The sequence below is a fragment of the Pyricularia grisea genome (genome assembly GCF_004355905.1).
Source record: "Pyricularia grisea strain NI907 chromosome Unknown Pyricularia_grisea_NI907_Scaffold_1, whole genome shotgun sequence".
Lineage (NCBI taxonomy): Eukaryota > Fungi > Ascomycota > Sordariomycetes > Magnaporthales > Pyriculariaceae > Pyricularia > Pyricularia grisea.
In genome coordinates this window covers 3,343,625-3,368,671 of record NW_022156716.1, presented here as the reverse complement: position 1 = coordinate 3,368,671, position 25,047 = coordinate 3,343,625, and the positions used below count along the sequence as shown (strand labels likewise).

Sequence of the window (25,047 nt, the reverse complement as noted above, 5' to 3'; positions counted from 1 at the left end):
TCCCTTTGATGATGCCTGTGCAAAGCAGCGCCACGTACACGTCATTACCCGTTAGTATTAGACTGGGCTTTTTACAGAAGCTGCCCGACCTTCTCCTGCTTTTCTAATAGGAAATTCATGAGGCATGGCTTTTTCTCGGGGCCACTCGTTTGACGACTCGTCATCTCTACCTTATGCAGATTTGCGGTTAATGCCCAAAAAGCTGCCGGCAGCCTGACGCGACTGAAGCCCGCAGTGTTTCGGGCCATTATAACCACACTACAACCGCGTTTGAGAGATATTATAGAGTAACAATCATTTCAATAAATTGATAAACATCATAATATCTTGCACTTTCTTTTTTTTATAGCAAGGAGGACGACTTAGAAGCACTCTCTTTAGGCTTCACGGGCTGGGCCTTGCTTACCTTCACTTACTCCTGGTCCAGCGCCTAGTTCCTATAGTCTCCACTACTAATCACCGCTATTTTTAAATGTTATCTCTCATCATCAATTCAAGGCCATGCTAAGTTGACCGCCAGGACAAGCGCATATCCATTTCCATCCAAGAAGAAAACGCCCACCCGCTCGGGTGGATCGCAAATCTAGTCGTGCACGACCTTGCCGAACTCTGATTACCATTGTATTAGTAAATGTGTGCACGTGAGTTGTATGGGGAAGGATTCTCGACTGTCGTAGTTGATAGGACAAAGGATACCTACCAGGCATCTTCACTTGGCGCAAAGCTATGTTGTGGTACTTGATGTAAATGATAGATGGAATAACGGCCACTTTTTTATTAGTCTTCCAGGAATAGAATCCTTCCGAGCGCTTAGACTGGACATATACAGGTCTCACGTGATACTTATCACATGACTGAAGTATATTCCCCTAGTTCCTCCTCCTCCACTACCCAACTCCAGAGTAAAGCCTATACACCCTTGCTGGGAACTAGGTTCTAGGATTCTGGCATTCAAGCTGAACAGCTCCCAATAAATTTAAAACCCGACCATCAAGATCATCGAGCTACCGTAGATGTCCACTATCTCAGCCGTAGACTACCAGCTTTGTAACTACTCGTAATTAATCACTGTCCAAACGTGGGTGACGAAGACCCTCCATACATTCCCGGGGAAGTTCAAAAGAATTTATATCATGGTTTGGGGGCCCGAAAAGTATCTTTCGCCCGTAAACTTTCGTAACATGACATGGATCATTCTCCACGTGTCCCGGCGCGACAAGAGCCTATACCCTTCACACCATAGCTAGGTACATCTACGAACCATGTATGTTGCCTTTGAGCTGACCACTGCGTTGCCACTGATTGCTCCAGCGGTCCCCAAATAGTTACAGGCCGAAGTAAAATCACAGCGCACAGGTAAAAATAAAAATCCACGTTCCTACTTGCACACATGGAAAAAATAAAACCCAGAAGCCCGTAGATCGAGCCTCGGCATGTGATAATGCATCCCGACATATTCATCGAGTCCGCCTCATGTCTTGCTATCGGATTACCCATGACAAAGACCGGGTGGAAAGATCAGTTGGCGCCATTAAATCAAACAATCAAAGCAATAAGTAAACATGACAAAAGCAGAAATCAAGCAATGCAGCCAAGACAGACAAAACCAAGCTGAGCGAGGATATGGAGGTCAATGAGACCATGTTGGGGATTGCACAAAACCAAACCTCTTGGCATTCCGAGAAAGTATGGAAAATATTTGGTGCAGAGCGTTATGCATTCTTCTTCCTTGTGTCTATCATCCTCCGCAAACTGCACCATCTGTATCCGAGCACCTCGTGTTTCCCTCCTCACCTCCATCACCCCTCAAACCGATACCTAGATCGCGTACTTACGAGTCCACTCCCGTGCCGTGCTCTCATACTGGGGCCGCGCCGTCTTGTAGACGTGGGCAATCTCGGGAACGAGCGGGTCGTCGGGGTTGGGGTCGGTAAGCATAGAGCAGATTGAGAGAAGAACTGTCGAGGCGAGGGCGGGTTAGCAAGAAAATTGACATAGCAGCACACTTGGCCACTTGGTCACGATCCCTTCTGCTGATGATTGATGATAGCTGACTTGACCTACCTTTAGAAATGGTCAAAGCTGGGCTCCATTGGTCTCGCAGAATGTCGAGGCAGATGCTGCCGTTGCTGTTGATATTCGGGTGGTAGATACGGGTGGTAAAGTTGACCTTCGGAGGCTTGAAGGGGTAGTCGGTAGGGAAGTGGATCGCCAAGAAGAACACGCCGCCAGCGTACGGAGAGTCGCTCTTAATGTCAAAGAGTCAGTACAGGCAACAAAGTACCAATAATGACAATTGGCTTAGATGCAGTGTCATCGCGAGCGGGCCTTGGAAGAGGCCCGTGACGCATAATTGCCACAGGTAAAGGACAAAAAGCGACTCAGTCGGCTAGCGCGGGGTAAACTTACAGGACCCATGATAGTTGCTTGCCAGTGGAACTGTTTGACCAAGAAAGACAAGTCAGAGGTTTTGTTCTCATCGATTCAATAGCGAGACGGCACGGCACCCGGAGGTTTCGGGCCTTGTTGGCAGCGTAGAGTCGTGCTCGAGCCTAAGGAATGAGGGGTCAAAAAAAGGCGGGCGCGCGTACCAGATCCTCGCCAACAGGTCCGGCAGAGCATGATGAGGGAGGATCACTTGAACAAAAAGGAGTCAGCAAATTGCTCTCAGTGTATTTGGTATCGATGTCGTGATGCCTATGCTGGCTTGTAGTCGCCGTCTTTATCGGTAAACCACTGGTCGTGTGGCCCCTCCAATACAGCGCAACAGCACACGAGCGATAGATTTGTTGGCTACGTACCGGCCGAGATCAGTGAGCTCCTTGTTAATGCGCTTCAAAGCCATTGTAGATGTGTATGATGTTTGCGGACGAAAAACTAAGTAGGTTGTCGGAAGGAGAAGAAAAATTAGATGTCGTGGGCTGTATTTATCGGAATCGCCGCTTTGGTCAGCCTCACGAAGCACTTGGTGGAAGCGAAGAGAAGGAGTGTGAATTTGCGACCGAATCTGATTCAGCAGCAGTAACAAGCTGAGAAAAAGAATTCAAGTGGCAAATAGAAAGTGGTTTATGATTTGGAAGTACGTACTATCGTGATTGAAGTCTCGTCGTTGGTGCAGATTTGAGAGATGGTCTTGGTTTAAAAGTCGTTGCAAAAATGGAGAAGAAGAACGTAGTGGGTGGGTTGAGTCGGAGGGAAAGCGGGATGGACAGACAAAGGCGGGCAGGCAGTCATGCACAGAGTGGGGAAGGGAAGTTGGCTCCAGCAATGAAGTCAGGCAGTGGCAGTTGACTGACGCCTTGGGCGACACGGTGCCTCGTGGGTGCAGGCTGAGCCGATTCATTTGCCTTCCAGAGTGCGTCCGCGCCTAACATCAGCGATCCAAGCCAATAGGAGTGCCGCCTTATAGCGAGTTGGGCCCATTTTTGACGCCCATCAGAATCATCCTTTTCTTCAACCCGATCTTTAGCACCTAACATTAGTGTTAATTATGATGGCCCGCATTACCCTTTTTTTATTAAGCAACAAACCAAACATTCCACCTGGTTGTTAAACGGATTTCTTCTTCTTGAAAATGCCCGAAATTTTGTGCCGTCATTTTCTATTAATTGTACCAGTTTTCTATTGTTATCATTCGTCACGAAACATATGTCCAACTGAAGTGACGGTGTTGCCATCCAGCCACGACCGGGCGGATGCTCGACCAAGTTGTGGAGGCTGCGCCACCCGTTGCCTCGACTGGGCGATACAGCTTCCTACACTTCTAGTAAACCTTTGTCATCATTACCCCGATTTTGGGCAAACATTTTCCCCTTCTTAATAAGGCACAGAGCTCGGCAATCACCGAAATAGTAAAACTCTTGAGCCCCATGGTATGGTAAGCAATATGTTGTTTTCTCATGTGCTTACAACACAATCAAGGGGCGATTTTACGTTAGCATGGCTGCGCCTGTGGCTCTTCTCTCATCAGAAGATCAGAACCCACACCTCGCTGGAAAAACACAACTGGCAAAGGATCAGTCACCGATTACCACCCCAATTTAGTAGGCGTGATATATATGCAAGTATATACATTTTTCGGTTCCCTTTTATATGAGGTCCTCGGTTATACAAACGCTTGGATACCTGTCACCGCACGGCCGAGTATCAGGCCTGTCACAAATCAAGTGTTAGTAGTTGCAGCCAGTCACAGCATGGGCATTTTTTTTTGGTGAAGATGAGAATCCAAGACTCACTGTGAATATCGCTCTGGCCTTCATAAGTCTGCGTGACAAACAGGTTGGCCACATGCCTCCCTATCCTGTACTCATCGCTAACAGCATTTCCTCCGAGAACTTCTTGTAGCGTCCTTGCGTTTCTCAACGCTCGGTCGCAGTTCTCCCGCTTCACCATGCTGATCATATCAGGCACCGACTTGCCCTCATCTATCAATCTCCCAACTTGTATGGCGGCCAAGGAGCCGTACGCTGCATCCGTTGCCGCGTCGGCAAGCTTCTTTTGGACCAACTGGAAGGAAGCCAGGGGTCTACCGAATTGGTTTCGTTCAAGGGCATATTCCCTTGTTGCCGCAATGCAATCCTCCAGTGCTCCCATGACACCCATGGCGATGCCGAAGCGTGCCGAGTTGAGACATGTGAATGGCCCCTTGAGTCCAGTCACAGTCGGAAACATGTTTTCTTCCGGTATGGGACAGTTGTCAAGATGTATCATACCTGTCAGGCTGGCGCGCAGGCCAGTCTTGTTCTTGATTGCCGGGGTTTCCAACGTTCCTGGAGGGCAGTTCTTGCGCTCAACCAGGAAGCCGCGAATTTTGGAAGGGCCTTCGCCATCTGCCAGCTTAGCCCAGACGAGAAGTACATCCGCGATGGGGCTGTTCGTGATCCATGTCTTGCTCCCACTTAGGCTGTAGAATCCTTTCTTGGTAGGGTGCGGGCGTGCAACCGTCTCCATTGATGCCGGGTCGCTGCCATGGTTGGGTTCTGTCAAGCCGAACGCGCCGAGCATTTTGCCTGCAGCCATCTGAGGAAGGAAGCGTTCCTTCTGTTCAGTACTTCCCCAGTAGTCGATACCTCCCATAACCAAGCTCGATTGCACGCTCATCCCACTTCGGTATCCGCTGTCGACACGTTCAACTGCTCGCGTGATTAGTGCTCCGGCGACAGTAGAGACGCCAGCACAGCCGTGACCGGATATAGTTGCGCCAAGCAAGCCGAGCTCGCCCATCTCCGAAAGTATCGCTCTGTCGTAGTTTTCATTGCGGTAGGCCTCTAGTGTAGTTTTGCGCCGGACCAGGAGTCAGTAGTCGGGAGTCGAAAAAAAAGGACCAGATTCATGGAGCGGGTTCTCAACGTACCCAGCACGCGCGGCGCTAGCCTCTCTTGACAGTATCGCTCTGCAGTCTCGGAAATAGCAAGTTCTTCCTCGGTAAGGAGACTCTTGGAGTTGAGGGGGTCTTTCCAATCGAATGATGCCTTGGCCGAGGAGTAGCATCTTCGGCCACTGGAGGGCCTGAGACAAGCAGTCGTCTGCGCTATCCTTCGGGTGAGGTATCGAGACATTGCGACAATATATGCGCGGTTATTCTAATGTTTGTTGGTGTTGCTCACACCTTGAACCGACCTTTTGGAACCGGCTCCGATAGCTCGGCTTTGATGGTGCTCGGTGACATAATTCTGCCCCACACCGAGCGGTTTCGGTCCGACATTGCTGCAGCTTTGCCCCACAATTTCTTCTGCCCGAGCGGATGAGTGCGATCTTGCCGGAGTTTTCCTTAGCCGCGCGGGCAGCCGCTGGTTGACATATAGGCTATACCAGATTCATTATTTGTAAGGTGGATGTTTAGGGATATTGATTCTTACTCACTTCTACTGGATCATATGGTATATACTTTGATTTGCGGAGGCTTAGGTTTGTTAAGACCGTGTAAATAAAAAATATGTGGGCAATATCTTCAATATATTTACCTATTCTATATTATAATGGTAAAACTATCATATATTTGCACAGCTGCAAAAAAAGATCATAAGGAAGGGTAAACCCAAGTGATCATTATTTAATCGTGTCATAGACACTACAAACGCTCAATTGCATCCTTGATAGTTACTCTTGTGTTAAACATCTTAATAGAACTGTCAGCCAATATGTTTTCGTCTTGTGGAGTAAGTCCGGTTGTCTTTGGGCCATCGCGGTCTGGTTCTCTGGGTCTTCTTATAATAAAAGTTCACCGCCTCTCAATTGGAGATAATATATGCGAAGAAACCAAGACATGCATTGTTTGTCACCTGGGAAGAATTTAGATTGTTTTTATATTACTAGGATACAGATATTCAACGCCAAGCGGGTGCTATCCAAGCGCACGATTATGTTTTCGTATAAGTCAATCACACGCACTAATATATGAGAACCCATCTAGACCAGAATATATACAAGAACCGTGCTTCTGTGAAGCCAATCATGAGAAGTGGCATCGCTATTGCTCCTTTATCCGCGGCGATGTCATCTATTTCGCAATCGGTGTGTAATATGGACTGGTATCTAGATGCAATGAAACACAGCAGCTGGAACCCCGAGCTGGGTAGCTTACTACTTACGAGCCTTTCGGATCCTGCACAAGAAGCGGACAGAGATTGCATAATGTCAGTAAGATGTGTTCCGCAGTCTGGGAAGCATTATAAATCCAGCCAACATTAAAAATCACGGCAGGGATATGATGCGATGCCTTAAAACGTCCATGCTTCATAAATTTGTAGGTACACGAGTCGAAGACTCAAATGCTTACCTGTGTATATCCGGATAACGACAACTGTGAAAAGCCACTGGAACAAGGACGTAAGCAGATAGATTCGGGGTTATATTGCCACATTCCGAGGTGTATGTAGTGCTAGTATTGGAACGGCCATCACATAATATTGCATTGTGATGCATTACCAGTGAAATGGATACTTCAAACCATCAGCGTATGGTATTGGATCGGACGGCTGTCTGTTGATCACGAAAGCTTAGCAATTTAGGCATGGAGGTCCGAGGGAGACCGTGGGAATGGATTCTGAGTTGATGGCGCTGGCACCGAATGCCCGTTCAAGAAACGTAGCACTGCCCAGTATAGTGGCAGATCAATGTCTCTGCTGAAAAAAGAAAGTCTTGGCAAGGGCAAGCGAGAAACAACGAGGTCCGAAACTGCTCAGAACACACCAAATTTAACCCAGGGTACATGGTAAAACTCGGATGCGATTCGTCCATAAGCCGCAGAAGATTCCTCTTTGAGAACAAAGATAGGATGACTTCGTCTTGTTGTACAGACGGCCTCACGCCCGGTCCAGAGACACCGTCAAATCTCATCATCAAACAAAAATATCCGATGAGTTTTTGTCAGTGGCGATTGTAGCAGCCGTGCTTCTTTCCCTTTCAGTCAAATTCAGAAACAGCAAAACGCGTGGGATTCGGCTGTACGGATTTTGTGTGGTTGAATCAGTTCTCGCCGTTCAGGTTTGGGAAAACGTGAGTCGATCATGGGGGTGAGGGTCCATTTCCACGAGGAGATCATGACCCAATGCTTCATTGTGTTTTGATCCCCTCCCAATCATGGAAAACAGGCACTGTATCTCTGAAGAAATGCAACATGGCTGCGAGGACACACTAGGATTACACCTGGTGATAGGCTGGCACTGGCACTGGCACTGGCACATCACTCTGGGGGTTGCGTAACATGTTTCAATGTCATATTCAACACCGGCCCCGAGGAAGGTTGACCGAATCAAAAGCGAAAACACACCGGTTTCCCAGTCCAAGTCCACAAAATGCAATTCCTCCGGTGTGGGCGACCCGGTGTTTGTTCATAACATCTTTCCCTGGACTAAAGCGGAGCTTGGGGAAAATATCGGGTGTTGTATGTATCAAGTCGCAATGTGAAATCCAACCTGGCAAAAGCCCCAGACATGAGAGAAGGCGGCAGTTGAATTAAAGGCAGATGATATACATATGTCAAAGGCAGACAATACACATCTTAAATGTCAAAACACATCAGATGCAAACCTGCTGGTCTAGTATACCAATTGTAGGTAGGGTTGTCATGGCTGCTGTGACATCCATCGTTGCTGGGATGTCTGACGCTTTCGTTTTTTGCGCGCCAGAGTTAACATGATGCACAGATGCGAAGTTTATATCTCGTTGATGGCATGGAAGATACCTACGAAGTAAAAACCCAATGTGATTTAGTGAGATGTGACGATTTCCTGACATGGGAAAGTGCAAGCGAGGGAGGACATGCAATCCCTGGAGCGGTTGTTAATGCCACGTCTAGTCTAGTTCACTGAATCTGGCTGGGGCAGGGTTGATTGTCGATTGTAAGATACCGATAAAAAGCCGTTCATCAGATAAGGGTATGGACAGCACCAATAAACCAAGTAAAGTGCATACGTCGCACACGCATTTTAATGACTGCACCAGAAAATGCTCGACAGTGTGTATGTAGCCAAAAACAGGCATGGTATACTGTGGCTTGCTGCGACTTGAAATATCTCCGATCTGTTACAGCTCGTTTCGTTCAAGGGTCCTGATACAAGAGGTGGCCACATCCAGCCAATGATTGTGAATTTATTTGGTATTATTTGTGGGCCGAACCACCCAATGTCGTTCGATTCTGCGCCAGGAGCGGTCTTTGCCAAGACCCCACTAGCCGGTGTTCTGGTCAAGAAGCCCGTCAACTAGCGGACACTGTGCATTTAGAATCAAAGACCCATGTCGACAAATGGTGGATGCCAATTTCTCCAGGGCATTGTGCAGTTTGTGCACCTTTGGCCTTTCCCAAGCAATGGGTTTTTTCTAATCCAAATGGAAGAAAAATACCGGGGGGTTTTGGGAATTTGAAGCAGCGAGGATGAAAAATCGCACCATTCCCCACTTGTTTCCCCTTGCCAAACGGGTCGATCATCCATCAATCAACCATTAATCCACCCGTAGGTAGCTGAGTAAACGACTTTTCTGCTTGGTAAGTTCAAAGAGAGAGCTGATGCCGAGACAGAGATGCAGACACGTGCCACGATTCTAGACTGCGGCTAGACAGGCAATGAGCGCGCAGACGGCACCAACTGCGACCTGCTAGTGGTACTTCGTATATGCCATGATACGAAGTGAATTGTACCTGTGGTAGACATGATGCTGTGGTCTGTATTTCACACAGTAGACAAAGGCTCTTCCCAATGGCACCTTTGACTTTAGACTAAGACATACCTTACAAAAGAGCTAAAACGTAATTACAAAGTAATAGTTCGTTCATGACAAGACGCCGTCGATTGGCTTTCCGATTCTTTTACGCCCCTCAACTACCGCCACACAATGTCGTCCCAGGGGTTCAGACCTCTCGGCGGCTGATACCGACAGCGAATCATAACGGTACTACAGTCCCCACAAGCCGCCCACCATCCCGAGATTTCCTATTTGATCCATCCCCGTTTCGACGAGCCTCATCAACTTTTGGTGACGTGACAAAGTTCATCTATCGCTCGATGAACTGGCCACCACTTCCTTGTCTCTTTCACTCTCGGACGTCCTAGATTGAGCCCCTTCAAGGTTTCTGATGCCCAATAACAATCGGGAACTCAAGTATCTGTCGCTTTTTCAATCGAATTTTCGACCACTCGCACGCTTGTGCCTGGATGGCCCCGTTTACCTGTCGCGATTGACACCAGGAGTAACCATTTTCCTCGTTTTTATTTCTAGTTTTGTTATTTCTTTCATGCTACATATTATTTGTACCTATGGCATATTCAGAAGGGTGCTAATTAGTTTAGAGGCTTACTCCAATTCGTATACTGTGATAATTGTTAGCGTGAACTGCAAAAAGGAGTCTTCCACTCTTCTACTGTATACCTGACCCACAGATCTCCCGTTTTCCTCAGGGGTTGCAGGAAGGAAGCGTTCTTTTTTTTATTTTTTATTTCCACAGCCATTGCCGCTTTTCAACGGTCGCTGTGTACAACCTCTCTACTGTGCCGTAAAATCTTCAAACATTTGTGTTATCTTTTGTTTTCCCGGCGAGTCAAAATTATCCTTGATTGGCGCCGGGGCTCGTTTTTTTCGGGTTCTCTTACGCACTACTCCTGGTAGCCCACTCTCGACCACCCACCCAAGCACCGTCTAAAATTGTCGCTCTGCATTCCGCCAGTGGATGCATTGTGGGTGACTTACCAGGGTATGATCTGCCAGAAATCACCCTATGTTTCTCTTACCTTGCCGCGCCCTTGGCACCTGCGCCGTGCTTTAACACCCACCCTCCCCCTCGCAATCCATTTTTCCCCGATTTCCGTTCCTTCCCCCTTTTGGTGCTTCGAACGTTCCCGTTGTTAGCTGACAGTTCCGCCGTATTCTTCACGGCACGCCAGGAGGCTCTCAGCATACCATTCATTTCTCTTCAATAGACTCTCATTAACGCCGGCTTGTTTTCGACTTTATATTCTTTATTTCGAACGTCGACCCGCCGATTGATTCAGCAGGCTCTGAATAACCTTTAATACCATCCTGGCACCCGGATCAAGCTGTAATAACCTATCTTCGACGGAGACGACCCGTAATTTCAGAGCGACGCGCGAGATTGAAGAGGAGGATCTTTAAAGAGAAGGAAGCGCCTCTGGAAATCGACAATTGAAATCCACTGGGTCTACTCAAAAAGGAGGATAAAGCTCGTCTGACCGACCGACGGTCTTCGAGTAGCGGCGAAGTCTCGCGTGCCGAGCAGGAGCTTCGGGAACTATTCGACCAAATCGATCGAAAACCGAGCAAGCAACCGTCAGCATGTCTGGATACGGCTACGGAGGAGGAGGTGGTGGTGGATTTCGGGACAGCTACGGCTCCGAGAAGGGCCAGTCTGAGCGGTCAAGATGGACACCGCTAACAAGGATGCTGCTTTCCGGAGAGATGACACAAGAGAGGCAGAAGGAACTTACGCCTAGGGAAAAGTTCGACAGATGGATGGTTAACGAGGGTTACCGACGATTGTACGGATGCTACTCCTGAACCCCATACCACCTGTTGAATTTCATGGTACTAACATTCAGCTCAGTTTCGTCTTCGTCTTCATGATACTCCATGCGATGGTGTTTGCGTTTGGTTTCGTCAACTACGCAGTCAAGGATAACCTGCAAAGGGCGAGAGACACCTTCGGCCCGACCTTTATGATTGCCAGGTATGTATTCCCATATTATCATCTGACTGACTGCTGAAAAATTCTGACATGGCGATAACAGAGCTGCGGCGCTGGTTCTCCATTTCGATGTTGCTCTCATTCTCTTCCCGGTTTGCCGTACATTTATCTCTCTTGCGCGTCAAACGCCGCTGAACGGCGTTATCCAGTTCGACAAGAACATCACCTTCCACATCACGACCGCCTGGTCCATCGTTTTCTTCAGCTGGGTCCACACCGTCGCCCATTGGAATAACTTTGCGCAGATCGCCGCGCAGCAGAAGCTCGGTATTTACGGATGGCTGCTCGCAAACTTTGTCTCCGGCCCTGGATGGACGGGCTACATTATGCTGATTGCACTCATGGGAATGGTCTTCACATCGGTCGAGAAGCCCCGTCGTGCCAACTACGAACGATTCTGGTACACCCACCACTTCTTCATCGTCTTCTTTTTTTTCTGGTCCATCCACGGTGCATTCTGCATGATTCAGCCCGACTTTGCACCATTCTGCATGTCATTTGGTACCTCGGCCATTGGTGTCTTCTGGCAGTTCTGGATGTACGGAGGCTTTGTCTACATGGCCGAACGTATCGCCCGTGAGATTCGTGGCAAGCACAAGACATACATTTCCAAGGTTATCCAGCACCCCAGCAATGTGTGCGAGATTCAGATCAAGAAGGAGCACACCAAGACGAGGGCTGGACAGTACATCTTCTTCTGCTGTCCAGAGGTCTCGGTCTGGCAGTACCATCCGTTCACTCTTACCAGCGCCCCGGAGGAGGACTACATTTCGATCCACATGCGTGTCGTCGGTGACTTCACTCGCGGCGTCTCAAAGGCTCTGGGCTGCGACTGGGACCGCAAGGGTGATGCTTCCAAGGTTGTCGGTATCAACGGCGAGAACCCCGATGTCGACCCTGCCCTCAAGCGCGTGCTGCCTCGTGTCTACGTCGACGGCCCCTTTGGCTCTGCTTCCGAGGACGTTTTCAAGTACGAGATCGCCGTTCTTTGCGGTGCCGGTATCGGTGTCACGCCTTTCGCCTCGATTCTCAAGTCTATTTGGTACCGCATGAACTACCCGCAGAAGAAGACCCGTCTCTCCAAGGTGTACTTCTTCTGGATTTGCCGTGACTTTGGCTCTTTCGAGTGGTTCCGCTCCCTTCTGCTTGCCATTGAGGCTCAAGATGTCGACAACCGCATCGAGATTCACACCTACCTTACCGCAAAGATCAAGGCCGATGATGCTACTAACATCATGATCAACGATGCCAATGCCGACAAGGATGCTATTACTGGTCTCCGCGCACCCACAAATTTCGGTCGTCCCAACTGGGATATGATCTTTAGGGGTATCAGGAAGCTACACACCCCGGCTGAAGCTGGTGTGTTCTTCTGCGGTCCCAAAGGTCTGGGTAGCACACTGCATATTTTCTGCAACAAATACAGCGAGCCTGAGTATGTCACTATTCCCCGAACCCCCTTTTGGTCGGACCGCCTGGTATCATGTTTACTGACTCGAATTTTACAGCTTCGCATTCGTATGGGGCAAGGAAAATTTCTAGTCTCGAGTCAATCAAGGAGTTTGCTTCTTCCGGAAGCAAGCCTGGCAATATTTCTTCGATTATATACTTTTCGCAAACATACAATTTGCTTGCCCGCTACACCATGGTTCTTGTGGCTTTTTGCAGATATATGGCAAAGTGCTGCCTGGGGAGACGAAACTACAAAGGGATCCCTAGAGAACATAGGACCCTTGAGTCTTGGAGACTGTGTTGTACGCTCCATCGTCGTGCTACGTGAGGCGCGCTGGACGCAAACAAAAAGTACCGATAACTATATCCTTGTTACATATTTTTCACCTATTCATCCCAGTGTTTTTTTTTTCTTTCTATTTTTTTTTTTCTTGCGTGCACTGCTCGAGCATGGTGTTTCAAAACATATTGCCTGCCGGGGGCTGGGCTGTCAGCGTTTATTCCCAAACACCTCGTACCTGTCAAGACGACGAGACATACTGACGAACGGAATTCCACAACGAAGCAGAGGCCAGAGAGTGGATTCTGACTCTGATCGTTTGGGGGACTGTTCAAAAGTTGATAGTAGTCAAAGCGACATCAGATGTTTTCTTCCATATTACCCATCATTCCCTTGTCTCTTCGTTGGCTGATTTTATTTGCATGTGTCGGGTCGTTCTACTGCCCCCTCACCATTTCCTCTGGTATATACGGGCATTTTATGTATCTAGCGACCAGCTATTGTTGTCTGTTTTGAATTAACATTTAAGTTGGAAGATGTCGAGCTTGTGATGTTGGCAGGATGAGACGTGAGAAGTGGAGAGTAGATGAATTATAGGTCGATCATCTCCGCTCAAGGACAAACACTGGGTTTCTGTGACGTGAAGTGAGCATCAAGTAAGCTATACCAAGTAAACTTGGCTACACATGTGCCTTTTTTTGCTATTCTCATTCCTTGTTATCGTAATCTCGTAAACAGGCTTTTCCATGGGGTGATGATTGGTAGCTGTATTGTTTCTTTTGTTTTGTGACAAAAAAAAAAAAAAAAACCACTCCCAGTCTTTCAAACCACCTATTTGTTCAGCCTGGGAGCCCTCTCGGGATCGCGCCAGAACAGGCACTGCTCCCTCCTGATGTCGTCCTTCTCGACCTTTGTGCCCTGGTCAGGCCTGACGACGAGCTGCGACGCGGGCTCCGAGTCGAGCCCGTAACCCGCCGGCTTGTAGGCGGGCCACTCGGGGCTACCCTCCCACCTGTGCGTGTTTGGGTCGCCGGCGGTGACGAAGCTGGCCAGGTAGGCGTGGTAGATGTGCGAGACGTCCGGGTGCTGCGTCGTGGGGTCGGCCCACGTGTAGCGCGTGTCCGAAGTGTGGGGGATGCCTCGCCACGCCGGCCACGAGGCGTTGGTGTCGAACCGCAGCTTCCACGTCGGCACCGACGCCAGCGACGCCCGGTAGCCCGTCTCCTGCGACGGGCAGATGTAGGCGTAGTCGCTCCACGCGGCCGCCAGGCGGTTGTACTGCGTGCTGTTGGGGGAGTTTGCAAAAGGGGAGTCCGGGTTGGTGGCCGGGTCCGGGTAGAGTTTGGCCAGCAGGGCCAGGTCGGTCGCGTTAAGCGCCGGGGAGATGTTGGCAAGGTAGTCGATGAATTCCTTGTCGGTCTCAAAGGTGCCCGGGATGTAGTACTTGGCCTCGTCGGTGGTCGAGGATGTGATGGTGCGCACCTTGTGGAAGGTCTGGTCGTAGCCCGACTGCGAGCCAAACTTCTCGAGCAGAGGGCCGCCCTCGACGGGCTGGAACGGCCAGGTCAGGGCCGGGTCGTAGTCGTGGTAGAGCTTGGTGCTGATGTCTCGGATCTTGTTGATGTCGGCCGCCTTTAGGCAGGCGAGATCGTCGGGCGAGCAGCCCAGGTAGTCGACGTATTCCTGGTATTGCTTTTGGTAGAGCGGGTAAGAGGCGTTGGGGAAAGCGCGGGCCGTCACAGAGCCGGACTGGTGGATGGCGCCGGCGAACAGAGGGGGCTCCTTGGCTGCCTCGCCGTAGTTGTGGAAGTAGTGGATGCCGACCGAGTGGCCACCGGCCGAGCGGCCGCCGATGGTCACGGCGTCCTTGTCGCCGCCGAACGAGGCGATATGCTTCTGGACAAACTTGAGGAAGTGGTCCTGGTCCCGGATGCCGAGGTTCAGGAGACCTTCGCGCTCGAACAAGGCACTGGGCAGGAAGCCGAGTGAGTTCATACGGTAGTGGAGCTGGACGACCACTATGGGGGCCTTGGAGTAGGCGGCAAAGGACGCAGCGTCGAAGCTCATGTAGCTGCCGGCATAAAAGGCACCGCCGTGGATCCAGACGAGGACTGGAAGCTTCTGATCCAGCGGCACGTCCTTGGTGCGATAGACGTTGAAGTTGAGACAAGCCTCGTCCTGGAGCTCGATGGCTACTGAGGCTTCCTCCTGAATACAAGCCTTGCCGAACTCGGTAGCGGCCTTGACGCCGTCAAAGGGCTCGGGCCAGGTCACGGGCTCAAATCGGGCCTCGCCGGTGGGCTGGGTGGAATAGTCTATGCCGAGCCAGGCGTCGACGGCGGTGGGGAGGGCGCCACCCTTGAGGGTAGTGTTGACGACCTTGCCCGAGAAGCTGCCGTAGCCGTCGAGCTTGACCGTGTTGTAGCCACCTTCGGCGGGGAGGGCATGAGTGCCACAGGCGGAGAGGAGGGCCTGAGCCGTGAGAGTGGCGGAGAACTTCATCGTGGAGGCAGGACAGGTGGTGATGCTACCGTATAGTGCCCAAGGTGATAGCAGCAACCAGAGGAAGACTGGATTGCGGGAGGAGATATATGGCAGTAAAGCTATTTCTCCAGAGGCCTAGTCCTGTCCTGACCAAGTAGAAGAAGGACAAAAAGAAGAAGAGGAGCAGGACGAGGCTCCTTCTTCAATGCCTCGCTCTTTCGTCTTGTCGCTGGCCATCGGACCCTTACCCGACCGGTGAGCAGCCGGTGTCCTGGTCCAGCGGGGATTAAGTACCGCGGCAGATGCAGGCATCGAGTCAGGTCGATAGGGCTGGATAGGCGATATGATTGGGAACACGACCGAATCTCTCCGCATTTGTGGATTCGCGCCGGGCATATTGGTTCCTGGACCGGCGCGAACGGTGGTACCTTGTCGGATTGTTGACGGCCGATTGGTCAATTGACTATGTCGTTTCCATGACGAGCTTGACAGTGCTATCAGCAGTAATTACGAGCGCAAGGAGCGTTACTCCATTGTCCGAAGACGGAGTGGTCGGGAACTTGTATCCTGTGGACAGCGCTGATCTATATAATTCACAAGGAGATTAACCGCCGTTTTTTTGGTGCAGAGATTAAATTAATTAGAATCTGCTAGCAGACCAACGCCTCAAGCTTCTCAAAAAGACTATGGAAAACCCGGTTTTTGCTGATGTGTGTCGCGCAGCTTGAGTCAAGACAGCGCCAGGGTTTTTTTTTTTTTTAGGTTTTTCTCGTGATCAGTGGTGGTATGGTAACATTGAAACTTGCCTGATTGATTATACATACTCTGTAATGAGCACAGGCTTTTTTGGTGGTGGTCGAAAGGGGAGAGATGGGCCGACAGGTGCAATACCCGAGGGTTAGGGCTTGGGATGCCTGCCGCCCCCTTTATCGTTGCCGCAATTGCCCAGCCACGCCACGAAAAATCACCCGAAGTTGCATCAACGGCCGGAAATCATCAGCTTGGCGGTCTCATGGAGCATTATGAGAGCAAACAAGGCCATGGCGAGCGAATACACCTACCTCATTGCGAACTTTGAATTCCGAGCTGGTTCTTGATTGGAAGATTATTTGCTTTCTTAATTTTCTTTTATTTTTATTTTTTTTGTTATATTTTTTATATCTTTCTTTCCCTTCAGATGGGTGCTAATAACACCTGGTCAGCAAGAGAGGCCTGGCATACGTAGGCTCTGTTCGTACCCCATACTCTTCCTCGTTTTCTGCACCTACCAAGAGTTCAAGCCCACCGGAACCCCACTCCACCGAGGAGACCAGAACCAAATCGAGCAGGTCCGTCAATATGCCCCCGGGCTGCGCATGGATTCATCATTTCAACTCGATCCACCTCCCATAAACGGGTAGACAGCTAGACAGCTTGCTGCGCATCTCAAAGGACAATCCGATGACGACCATGGCGTATATAATTCTGCCCTTTGGCGACTGTTTGCCGGAGGCGACTGCGAGAATGACGGCACTCGTTCTCAGTTTGGTCCCAGTCCATCCGTAGCAGCAACAGTAGCAACCCATCATGAAGGCCTTTATCGTCACTCTCCTCATTGGTGTTGCCACTGCACTCGACATTGTGCCTGGCAGCTATATCGTCCAGCTCAAGCCAGGTACATCGGCTACGGCGCACCACCGAGCCGTACGTTCTCTCCTTCGCAAGCGCGATTCGACGATCCAGTCCTTCAGCATTGGCCAAGACTTCAACGCCTATGCAGCCACGGCTCTCTCTGCCGAGGACGCAGCGGCCCTCTCGGGACGCGATGACGTGCTCTCCATCGAGCCCGACTTTTACATTAGTGTCCATGACTTCAACAGGACAGACTTGGACTTGGAGCCACGTGCATTGACAACCCAGTCGCCCTCCGGGGTTTGGAGCCTGTCTGACGTCTCTCACACCGCTGCAGGCGCCAGTGATTACGTGTATGACGACACTGCCGGTGCCGGGCAGACTGTGTACGTTGTCGACACGGGAATCCGCATCTCGCACCAGGAGTTTGAGGGCCGCGCTCGGTTTGGCTATAGTGCCCTCACTGGCAGCACCTCATACGAGGAGGACGGAGACGGACATGGCACTCATGTGGCTGGTACTGTAGCCGGCAAGACATATGGTGTTGCCAAGAAAGCTCAGGTTGTTGCTGTCAGGGTTTTTGGATCGGACGGAACTGTGAGTCGGCCCCCCCTTTTGAGCACTCGGTATGCTTCAAGATGACGTTGCTAATGTCCTGGTGTGATTATAGGGCCAAGCTTCATGGACTATTGCTGGCATTACGTGGGCAGTCAATGACATTCTCGCCCGCAATGCTGCCTCATCATCGGTTATAAACCTCTCTCTATGTAAGTCTTTGTTAGCCCACTCAGCCTGTTTGCAACAAAGTGTATCCCGAGATCACATCAACTGACCAAAATCATAGCGGCGAGTGCACCCTCTACCGCCCTCGAAGCGTTGGTTCGCTCTGCCTGGAATCAGGGAATTGTCAGTGTATCGGCGGCTGGAAATTCCGACTCGCCCGCAGCAAATCTCAGTCCAGCGCGCATTGCTGAGACGATCACGGTCGGTATGACACGCGCCGACCGCCGGCGCTCCCAAATCATCCCCAACATCTACGGAAGCAACTGGGGCCCCGAGCTCGATGTTTTCGCACCCGGCGAAGATATCCTATCTGCTGATTGGAGGTCTGACACTGGTGCGCGGACCACCACTGGTACCAGCATGGCCACTCCTCTTGTCGCAGGCTTGATCAGCTACTTGCGGGCACTCGAGGGCGGGCTTGCCAGCCCTAGTGATGTCAAGGCCAGACTTGTGGCCTTGGGTCACAAAGGCGTGGTGACAGACCCCAAAGGCTCTCCAAATGTACTGGTGTACAATGGAAGCGGCAGGTAAATGTGTGTGCGTGTCTGCGTGTATGCTTGTATCAAAATGTCATTATAATTCAGCCCTGTTTACCTTTCCCTGCCTAACGTTCACAAAATGCCTTCCTTGAATGTGGTGATGGTGAACGATTGCCTCCCTCCCCTGAAAGATTAGTTTCTGGTTATCGGCTGGATCCTGCCGAAATCCATCCTCAACTTCGGTCGGGGTAAAGTTGCTGCACATCAAACCCCGCAAACAGCCGCAGGTCCAAGCCGAAGAATATGCATTGTATTCTTCTCCGTCCCCCGCATTTGTTTGTGCCATAACCTATGGCAGAACAATGACGGAGATGGTGCAACCATACAGAGGTGGAAACCGCTGTGTTGATATGTGATTGTCTGTGATCATAGAGTCTTGGGTTCCATGCATCCGGCATTGGTTCCGACTGAGGGTGGTGATTCTGATGGAGACTAACCGATGTGAGAAAAGCACCTTCACGCTCTCGGTGAACTAGCTACGTGAACAACTGAAATTGCTACGCGCACCAGCCAGCAACGAAGCAAGGCTCTCATTGCTAGCGCCTATCATGCTCTTCGATCGCTTAACCAACCAGCCTTCGCTGGCAAAGCTTCAGGACATTATATCAAACGTTCCTTTAAGCAAAATACTCCCCCTTTCGGTGCTCATCATCGCCACCACCGCCTTGATCATCGACTATGGCTACATGCTCTACCTCCGCTCCAGGATGCCACCGGGCCCGTTTCCCCTGCCCCTAATCGGCAACACCTTTTCGCTCCCCGACAGCAAGCCGTGGGTCTGGTTCGAGGAGCTTTCCAAAAAGTACGACGCGCCGCTGGTGACGGTCTGGATCGGGCGCAACCCGACCGTCTGGATCTGCGACGCGTGGTGCGCGCACGACATGTTTGAAAAGAAGGCGCAGCTGTACTCGTCGCGCCCGCGCATGGTGGTCTTTGGCGAGCTGGGCACCGGCCAGGCCAACCTGGTGACGATGCGGACCCGGAACCAGGCCGAGCGGGACCACTGGCGCGTCCACCGCAGGCTGATGCACCTCGGCGTCGGCACCCAGGTCGTCCGGCGGTACCGCGGCGTGCAGGACGCCGAGAGCAGGGTCGTCGCCCTCGACGTGCTGCGCGACCCGGCCGCCTTTGTCGCCCACCTAGAGCGCTACGCCACCAGCGTCGTCTCCATCCTCGCCTTTGGCCGCCGCGTGGCGTCCGCCTCGGATCCCATCATCACCGAGGTCATCGCCGTCATGCAGCTCGCCGCCGAGCTCAACGTGCCGGGCAAGAAGTTCCCCATGCTCATGGAGACGTTCCCCATCCTGGCGAGATTTCCCCGCAGCATGCCGTGGATGAAGGGCCTGGGAGCCAGGGGCCGCAAGGGCGGCCACTACTTTTGGCACTCGCTCGCTCAGGAGGCGGTCGAGCAGATGGACGGCAGGACCGACGAGCAGAAGCGAAACATCCCCAAGCCATACGTGCACACGCTCTTTGCCGAGAACGACCAGTACAACCTCCCGATCGACGAGATCTCCAACCTGACGGGCAACTTATTCGGCGCTGGCTCGGACACGAGCGCCAGCACGCTCGTGACATTTGTCCTGGCGTGCTGCGCCTTCCCCGAACCCGCGCAAAAGGCCCAGCGCGAGCTGGACCGCGTGGTCGGCCACGACCGCTCGCCCAGCTTCGACGACCAAGCAGACCTGCCGTACGTCAAGGCCTTCGTCAAGGAGCTGCTCCGCTGGCGGCCCGTGGCCATCATCGGCGGGCAGCCGCACTCTCCGACGGCCGACGACGACTACAAGGGCTGGCACATACCTGCCAACAGCTGGGTGCAGGGAAACCTGTGGGCGATCCACCGCAACCCGCGCGACTTTCCCGACCCGGACCGCTTCGAGCCCGACCGATTCGTCGAGGGCTCCGAGTGGCAGCGGCCGTTCCCCGGGGACAGGGGATACATGACTTTTGGCTGGGGCAGGCGCGTCTGCAGCGGCCAGGCGCTGGCGGAACAGGGCGTCTGGATCACGGTGGCGAGGCTGCTGTGGGCGTTTGACATGCGCAAGAAGCGCGACCCGGTCACGGGCGCCGAAGTCCCCGTTGACATCTTTGCCTTTACGAACGGGTTGAATATGAGGCCACAGCCGTTCTTGTGCGACATTACGCCCAGGAGTGACGAGATCAGGCGGACGGTGGAGAGGGAGGGACTTGATGCTCTCGTGGAGCTGAAGCCGCTGGATGGAGAGAGTCGGTATCGTTTCAGCACGTACTACCAGCAGAAGAAGAAGGAGTCTGGATAGAGAGGTTACTTTTTTTTTGACTGGGTTGGGGGGTGGTGTCAGTATCGTGTTCAGGGAAATGAGCAGGCGAAGAGTTGAGGGCAAATGCTTCCACATTAGATGGCCAACCACTAACAGAGTTCGGTATGCCATCAGAAAGAGTTGATATCGTCCTTCCGCATTCAGCAGTAAACACTAGCATATCTTCTTCAATCTCATCCATCGTTGAACATTCGCTGCCATGTTCCAATCTTATTTATCAAGCACCTAAATTTGGATGACCAAGTTACTTCCTGGAGCCAAATGAATCGCCATAAGCCCCTACAGTGACGCCATCGGATCATGCGGCCGGAGATTATCATATATACCAACCGCCGACGCCAAACTCCACACACGCATCCAATCAGGCCACGTGCGGATGTAACTAACCGGACTGACGGCCCAGTAAGGCACACAGGCGTGCTGAGCGCGGCCGCCGTGGACGATGTCGGCGATGCAGGCGCCCACTTCCTCAGGCCGGAGCGCGCCACCAGGGGCGACGCTCGAGTCCATGCCCCGGAACATCTTGGTCTCGACCAGGGTGGGCGACACGCACGACACACGAACAGAGGGGGCACCGTACATCAGGCCGACCTCGGCGTGCAGGCCTTCGTAAATGGCGATCGCGGCGGCCTTGGTCGCCGAATAATCGGTGAGGCCTGGGGTTGCGATATAGCCTGTCTGTGAGGCGACGATGAGGAAATGTCCGTGGTTTTTGGCCACCATGCTGGGGAGAAAGGTCTTGGCAGTCCAGAGCAAGGCGAGGTTGTTAACGCCAAAGGTGCTGCAGTAGACAGTTAATAATCGGGTTGGCTTTGCTTTCCTTTGTTTCTCTCTTTTATCACTTTCTTCTTCTGGAAATCAGCCTACAGTTCAATATCGCGCTTTGAGGCAGACAAGATTGGTTTTCCTCGGCATATGCCCGCGTTGGCTATAACGACTGTTGGATCTCCGATTTCTCTAGGGCAAAGGGTTAGTATGGTCTTGATCCGTGGGTGGTTAGTCTTGGCTTACTTTGAAATCCTTTTTCCAATTTCTTGCAACTCGTCGAATTTTGTCAAATCGCATTCATAATAATGCACGTTTGGAACTGAAAAAAAAGTGTCAGTCTCGCGTATATTCCTCTTTTTATTCGCAGTGAATCATACCATTTGAATAGCTGAGCGGCAACACATCCAAGACAACTATTTGGCTCCCCCGACCTGCCAGCTTTTTGACAGTCTCTGCGCCAATGCCATTGGAGCCTCCCGTGACAACAATCACCTCTCTTGCCCAATCATATGACGAGGGCGCGTTGCCGTTGTTGAGAGCTCTGTCGTTGAGCCATCGATTGAGGAACCATGTCAGAAAAAGCCCGCCAACTACAAAGCTTCCTACAGGGAGCTTTCCGGCAAGGTTCATGGCCTTTTCAAAGGATTGCATCCTATGTTTGGTGGAAGCTTTGTCGGTGATTTTTGGAGAGTAATTGAGATCATGTGTTTGTTTTGGAGGCAATAGTATTGCGTGAAAAAGGTTCACGCTCCGGGATTGTATGCTGCTTATTAACGGCATGTGAAGAGTTCGACATGGTGCTATCCACCACTTATATATCCTAAACCTTTGGACTCCATTTACTGTTCGTCTCGATACTCGCTATGTGTTTCACTTTTTTCAAGTGAAGGTCGGTAATCTGATTTCATTCAACTGACGTATTCGTTCGGATTGCCAAAGCAAGATAATCACACGAATTGAGGCGAGCAATGGTTTTCAGGCTTTGTTGCTGCTGCTGCTTTTTCTTGAAATACCTTAGGATGACGGACTGAACCAGGCCCTGTGCTGTCTTATCCAAAGGTCAAAATGTGGCCAGAAGTGACAGGCTTCGGTAGTTATTTCGGGTATAATCCAAACTCTAGAACTGGCTCTGGTTGCTGAAGTTGACCATACTTCGTGCGTTTTTTGCGCATTCATCCAAAGTTTCTCCAACCTACTCCGCACCTCACCTCGGGTGCGGATGTCTGCAAATGTCCGAGATGAACTTCAATGCACCAACTTGTATCCTTGCTGCTGCTGTAATCACGTTTATCAGTCATTAACAACAAACCAGCTATTGCCGTCGGCATGGTAAGGCATAGGTCGAGCGATTGAGCAAGGGACTCGCAAGTGGCAAAGCTCCGTAATGAACAGCCTTATACTGGGGTCTGAGTACTGCTCGAAAGCAATCTATCATATCCAATAAAAATGACCGTTCCTGTCTGACATAGAAATCATGTATGCCCATAACAAGGCGATCAGTGCACCAATTGTTGCTGCAACTACCAGCCCCGTGGTTGTCCTACCGCGGCGCTCTCTTGTCCGTTCCTGACGCCGGACCCAGGCCTCTCGCTGTCGGAAATCCCTGTTCGTGTTGTTGAACATCGATGCAATGGCAGCCATGGAGATGTGCTCAAAGCCGTCACTTTCAGAGTCCTGATCGTGCCATGGAGGACTGATGGATTCAAGCGAGGCCTGTCGGTCTACGTCGACATCCACACCCCAGCTGGCGGAGCCTTCTATTTTGTAAGTATGAGTCTGGAAAATGTCCCCATAGATGTCGACCTGACGATCGAACTGGATACTGCGCTCCAGGTGCCATAACCCGTTATCGAGCACCAAATCGACAACGCTCCCAAGCCGAGGCCCCACAGCAATTTGACTACTGACTTGTTGTAACTGAGGGCGGGAGAGATGGTTCTGTTCCTGAGTATATTTGGCAGTAATGAGCAGAGCAGCCCTACGACGTGGTCGACTTTTATGGCCAAAGAGGAGAAGCACACGGTGGGAATCTCCACACTGTATCGAGTCGGGCTGGATCTTTAGAGCCGCGTGCGGCGGATAGACGTCGATGAGCCTGTAACCGTTTCTGTGTAGCGACTGCGTATGCACTGTAATGGTACTGAAATACATGGTGAGCGAACTGCCCGCAAGGCCCTTTTGCAGGTAAAGCAGTTTGTTCACTGCGCGCTTCCGCGTCTTACGCGACACTGTCCTTGGTACGCAACCCCGAGTTCTTTGGAAGACGTCATTATGATAGGCGCGCGATATTGGGATGGCGACAAACTTGTTATCACTGATACAATCGAGTATAGCGTATGCCGTCTCGTTGTCAGGCCCCTCAGCAAGAATAGGGAGTTCGATTCGAAGGCCCTTGTTTGTCATGAAATGATGTGTAGGTTTGTCTGCAGACAGCTGGCCCCAGAATGATATGGACGAGCCTCTTCGGAAGGCTTCGGGAGAGTAGGCGAACAACCCACCACCGTTGCCTTGATCACCGTCATCGAGTGGGATTCCCAGTCCCCACGCAAACAACGACTGGTCATCCGAGTCCTTCATTATCTCCTCTTGCAAGCGGATAAAGGCTCGGTCACCTTCACCGTAGAGAAGCGGCATGTTGATGCCAAAAATGCCGAGCAGACAATATGCGCGGTCCTCGCGGCGAGTCGTACGGCGCTTGGAGGCCCAGCTCATCCGTTGGGCCACGCTAGCCCGCTGTAGCTCTTCTACATCTTGCAGAAAACGACGACCTATGCCGGTGATCTTCTCTATAGCAGAAAGATCCTCGGATTTGCTGCCGATGCGGCGCCACTTGGCGTCGAAAAAGATGACCTCCCTAGGCGCGATCAGCTCTTGTAGGGTCCAGCCTCTGGTGAACCAACGACACGTCTGGTATATGTGGTAAGGGGACGTGGCGACGACTTTGCCATCGTGGCCAGATCCTTCAGTTGTAGGCGCGGTGTCGTACTTGTCGACCAGAGGGGAAGTCACGTCTGCAAGATAAGCATAGCAGAATGCCGCTTCAAGATACCAGCGAAACATGCTATTGATGGCTTCGGAAAGCTCGGCGCTGCTAGTCTTGTCGATGCAGCATGTATCGACCCAGACGTAGCTCAAGCCATCACGCACAGCTTGGCGGCAGCAACCCTGAATTTTATGGAAGCTTGCACGGTCCTTGAAGCGACTGGGCTCGCCAGAGAGTACATCCTGGGCGGTTATCTCATCATTGCCCCAAGTGTGGGACAAGATGGCATAGGGCGGGATGCTGGTGTCATTGTCGAACTTCTCCAGGGTGAGATTTGTAGCATTTAGCAGCCGCATGCTAGACTTCTGGCATACATGCGTTGTTTATAGGCGGGCATGCCGAATACCCAAAATTGCGACGATAGTTATCGGGTTGAAGGCTGCACGTCAGAGTTGCTATAATAGTCAAGAAATGCCGAGAGGAATCTGGCTGGCTTGCTAGGAAAATCTGACGAACGGTAATCTTGTGGAAGGGGCAAAGCGGGGCTTGGCAAGGATCCTGGCGCAGGGATCAGTCCAACATCCCATCCCATGCACGCACTTACCAAGTTTGGTGGGGTGGGGCATCCAAACTCGATCAGTCGCGTCGCG

The 25,047-nt window shown here is 51.5% G+C and overlaps 8 protein-coding genes across 8 annotated transcripts; 3 read left to right on the top strand and 5 right to left on the bottom strand.

The window, feature by feature from the left end:
- Positions 1–1,818: 1,818 nt before the first annotated feature.
- On the bottom strand, positions 1,819–2,845 carry PgNI_00996 (uncharacterized protein; the record flags this gene model as incomplete). The annotated part of the gene is made up of 5 exons (XM_031121073.1): positions 1,819–1,958; positions 2,065–2,248; positions 2,410–2,439; positions 2,592–2,637; positions 2,802–2,845. 5 exons carry the CDS (start codon positions 2,843–2,845, stop codon positions 1,819–1,821), a joined length of 444 nt encoding a protein of 147 aa, XP_030986457.1.
- Positions 2,846–4,047: 1,202 nt separating this feature from the next.
- Positions 4,048–5,638, bottom strand: PgNI_00995 (uncharacterized protein). The gene is made up of 3 exons (XM_031121072.1): positions 5,354–5,638; positions 4,236–5,267; positions 4,048–4,152 (listed from the first exon to the last, which is right to left on the bottom strand). The coding sequence occupies exons 1-3, from the start codon at positions 5,556–5,558 to the stop codon at positions 4,106–4,108; spliced, it is 1,284 nt and encodes a 427-aa protein (XP_030986454.1). The 5' UTR covers positions 5,559–5,638; the 3' UTR covers positions 4,048–4,105.
- A 4,643-nt stretch (positions 5,639–10,281) lies between these two features.
- On the top strand, positions 10,282–13,464 carry PgNI_00994 (uncharacterized protein). Its single transcript, XM_031121071.1, has 4 exons — positions 10,282–10,991; positions 11,057–11,179; positions 11,241–12,632; positions 12,706–13,464. The coding sequence occupies exons 1-4, from the start codon at positions 10,789–10,791 to the stop codon at positions 12,737–12,739; spliced, it is 1,752 nt and encodes a 583-aa protein (XP_030986455.1). The 5' UTR covers positions 10,282–10,788; the 3' UTR covers positions 12,740–13,464.
- A 296-nt stretch (positions 13,465–13,760) lies between these two features.
- On the bottom strand, positions 13,761–15,431 carry PgNI_00993 (uncharacterized protein; the record flags this gene model as incomplete). Its single annotated transcript, XM_031121070.1, has 1 exon — positions 13,761–15,431. The coding sequence occupies one exon, from the start codon at positions 15,429–15,431 to the stop codon at positions 13,761–13,763; it is 1,671 nt and encodes a 556-aa protein (XP_030986460.1).
- Positions 15,432–16,504: 1,073 nt separating this feature from the next.
- Positions 16,505–18,408, top strand: PgNI_00992 (uncharacterized protein). Its single transcript, XM_031121069.1, has 3 exons — positions 16,505–17,621; positions 17,695–17,791; positions 17,869–18,408. The coding sequence occupies exons 1-3, from the start codon at positions 16,980–16,982 to the stop codon at positions 18,336–18,338; spliced, it is 1,209 nt and encodes a 402-aa protein (XP_030986461.1). The 5' UTR covers positions 16,505–16,979; the 3' UTR covers positions 18,339–18,408.
- A 486-nt stretch (positions 18,409–18,894) lies between these two features.
- PgNI_00991 (uncharacterized protein) lies at positions 18,895–20,625 on the top strand (the record flags this gene model as incomplete). Its single annotated transcript, XM_031121068.1, has 1 exon — positions 18,895–20,625. The coding sequence occupies one exon, from the start codon at positions 18,895–18,897 to the stop codon at positions 20,623–20,625; it is 1,731 nt and encodes a 576-aa protein (XP_030986458.1).
- Positions 20,626–20,925: 300 nt separating this feature from the next.
- On the bottom strand, positions 20,926–22,229 carry PgNI_00990 (uncharacterized protein; the record flags this gene model as incomplete). Its single annotated transcript, XM_031121067.1, has 4 exons — positions 21,792–22,229; positions 21,658–21,733; positions 21,514–21,603; positions 20,926–21,427 (listed from the first exon to the last, which is right to left on the bottom strand). The coding sequence occupies exons 1-4, from the start codon at positions 22,192–22,194 to the stop codon at positions 20,926–20,928; spliced, it is 1,071 nt and encodes a 356-aa protein (XP_030986459.1). The 5' UTR covers positions 22,195–22,229.
- A 616-nt stretch (positions 22,230–22,845) lies between these two features.
- PgNI_00989 (uncharacterized protein) lies at positions 22,846–24,753 on the bottom strand (the record flags this gene model as incomplete). The annotated part of the gene is made up of 1 exon (XM_031121066.1): positions 22,846–24,753. The coding sequence occupies one exon, from the start codon at positions 24,751–24,753 to the stop codon at positions 22,846–22,848; it is 1,908 nt and encodes a 635-aa protein (XP_030987737.1).
- Between the last annotated feature and the right edge of the window lie 294 nt (positions 24,754–25,047).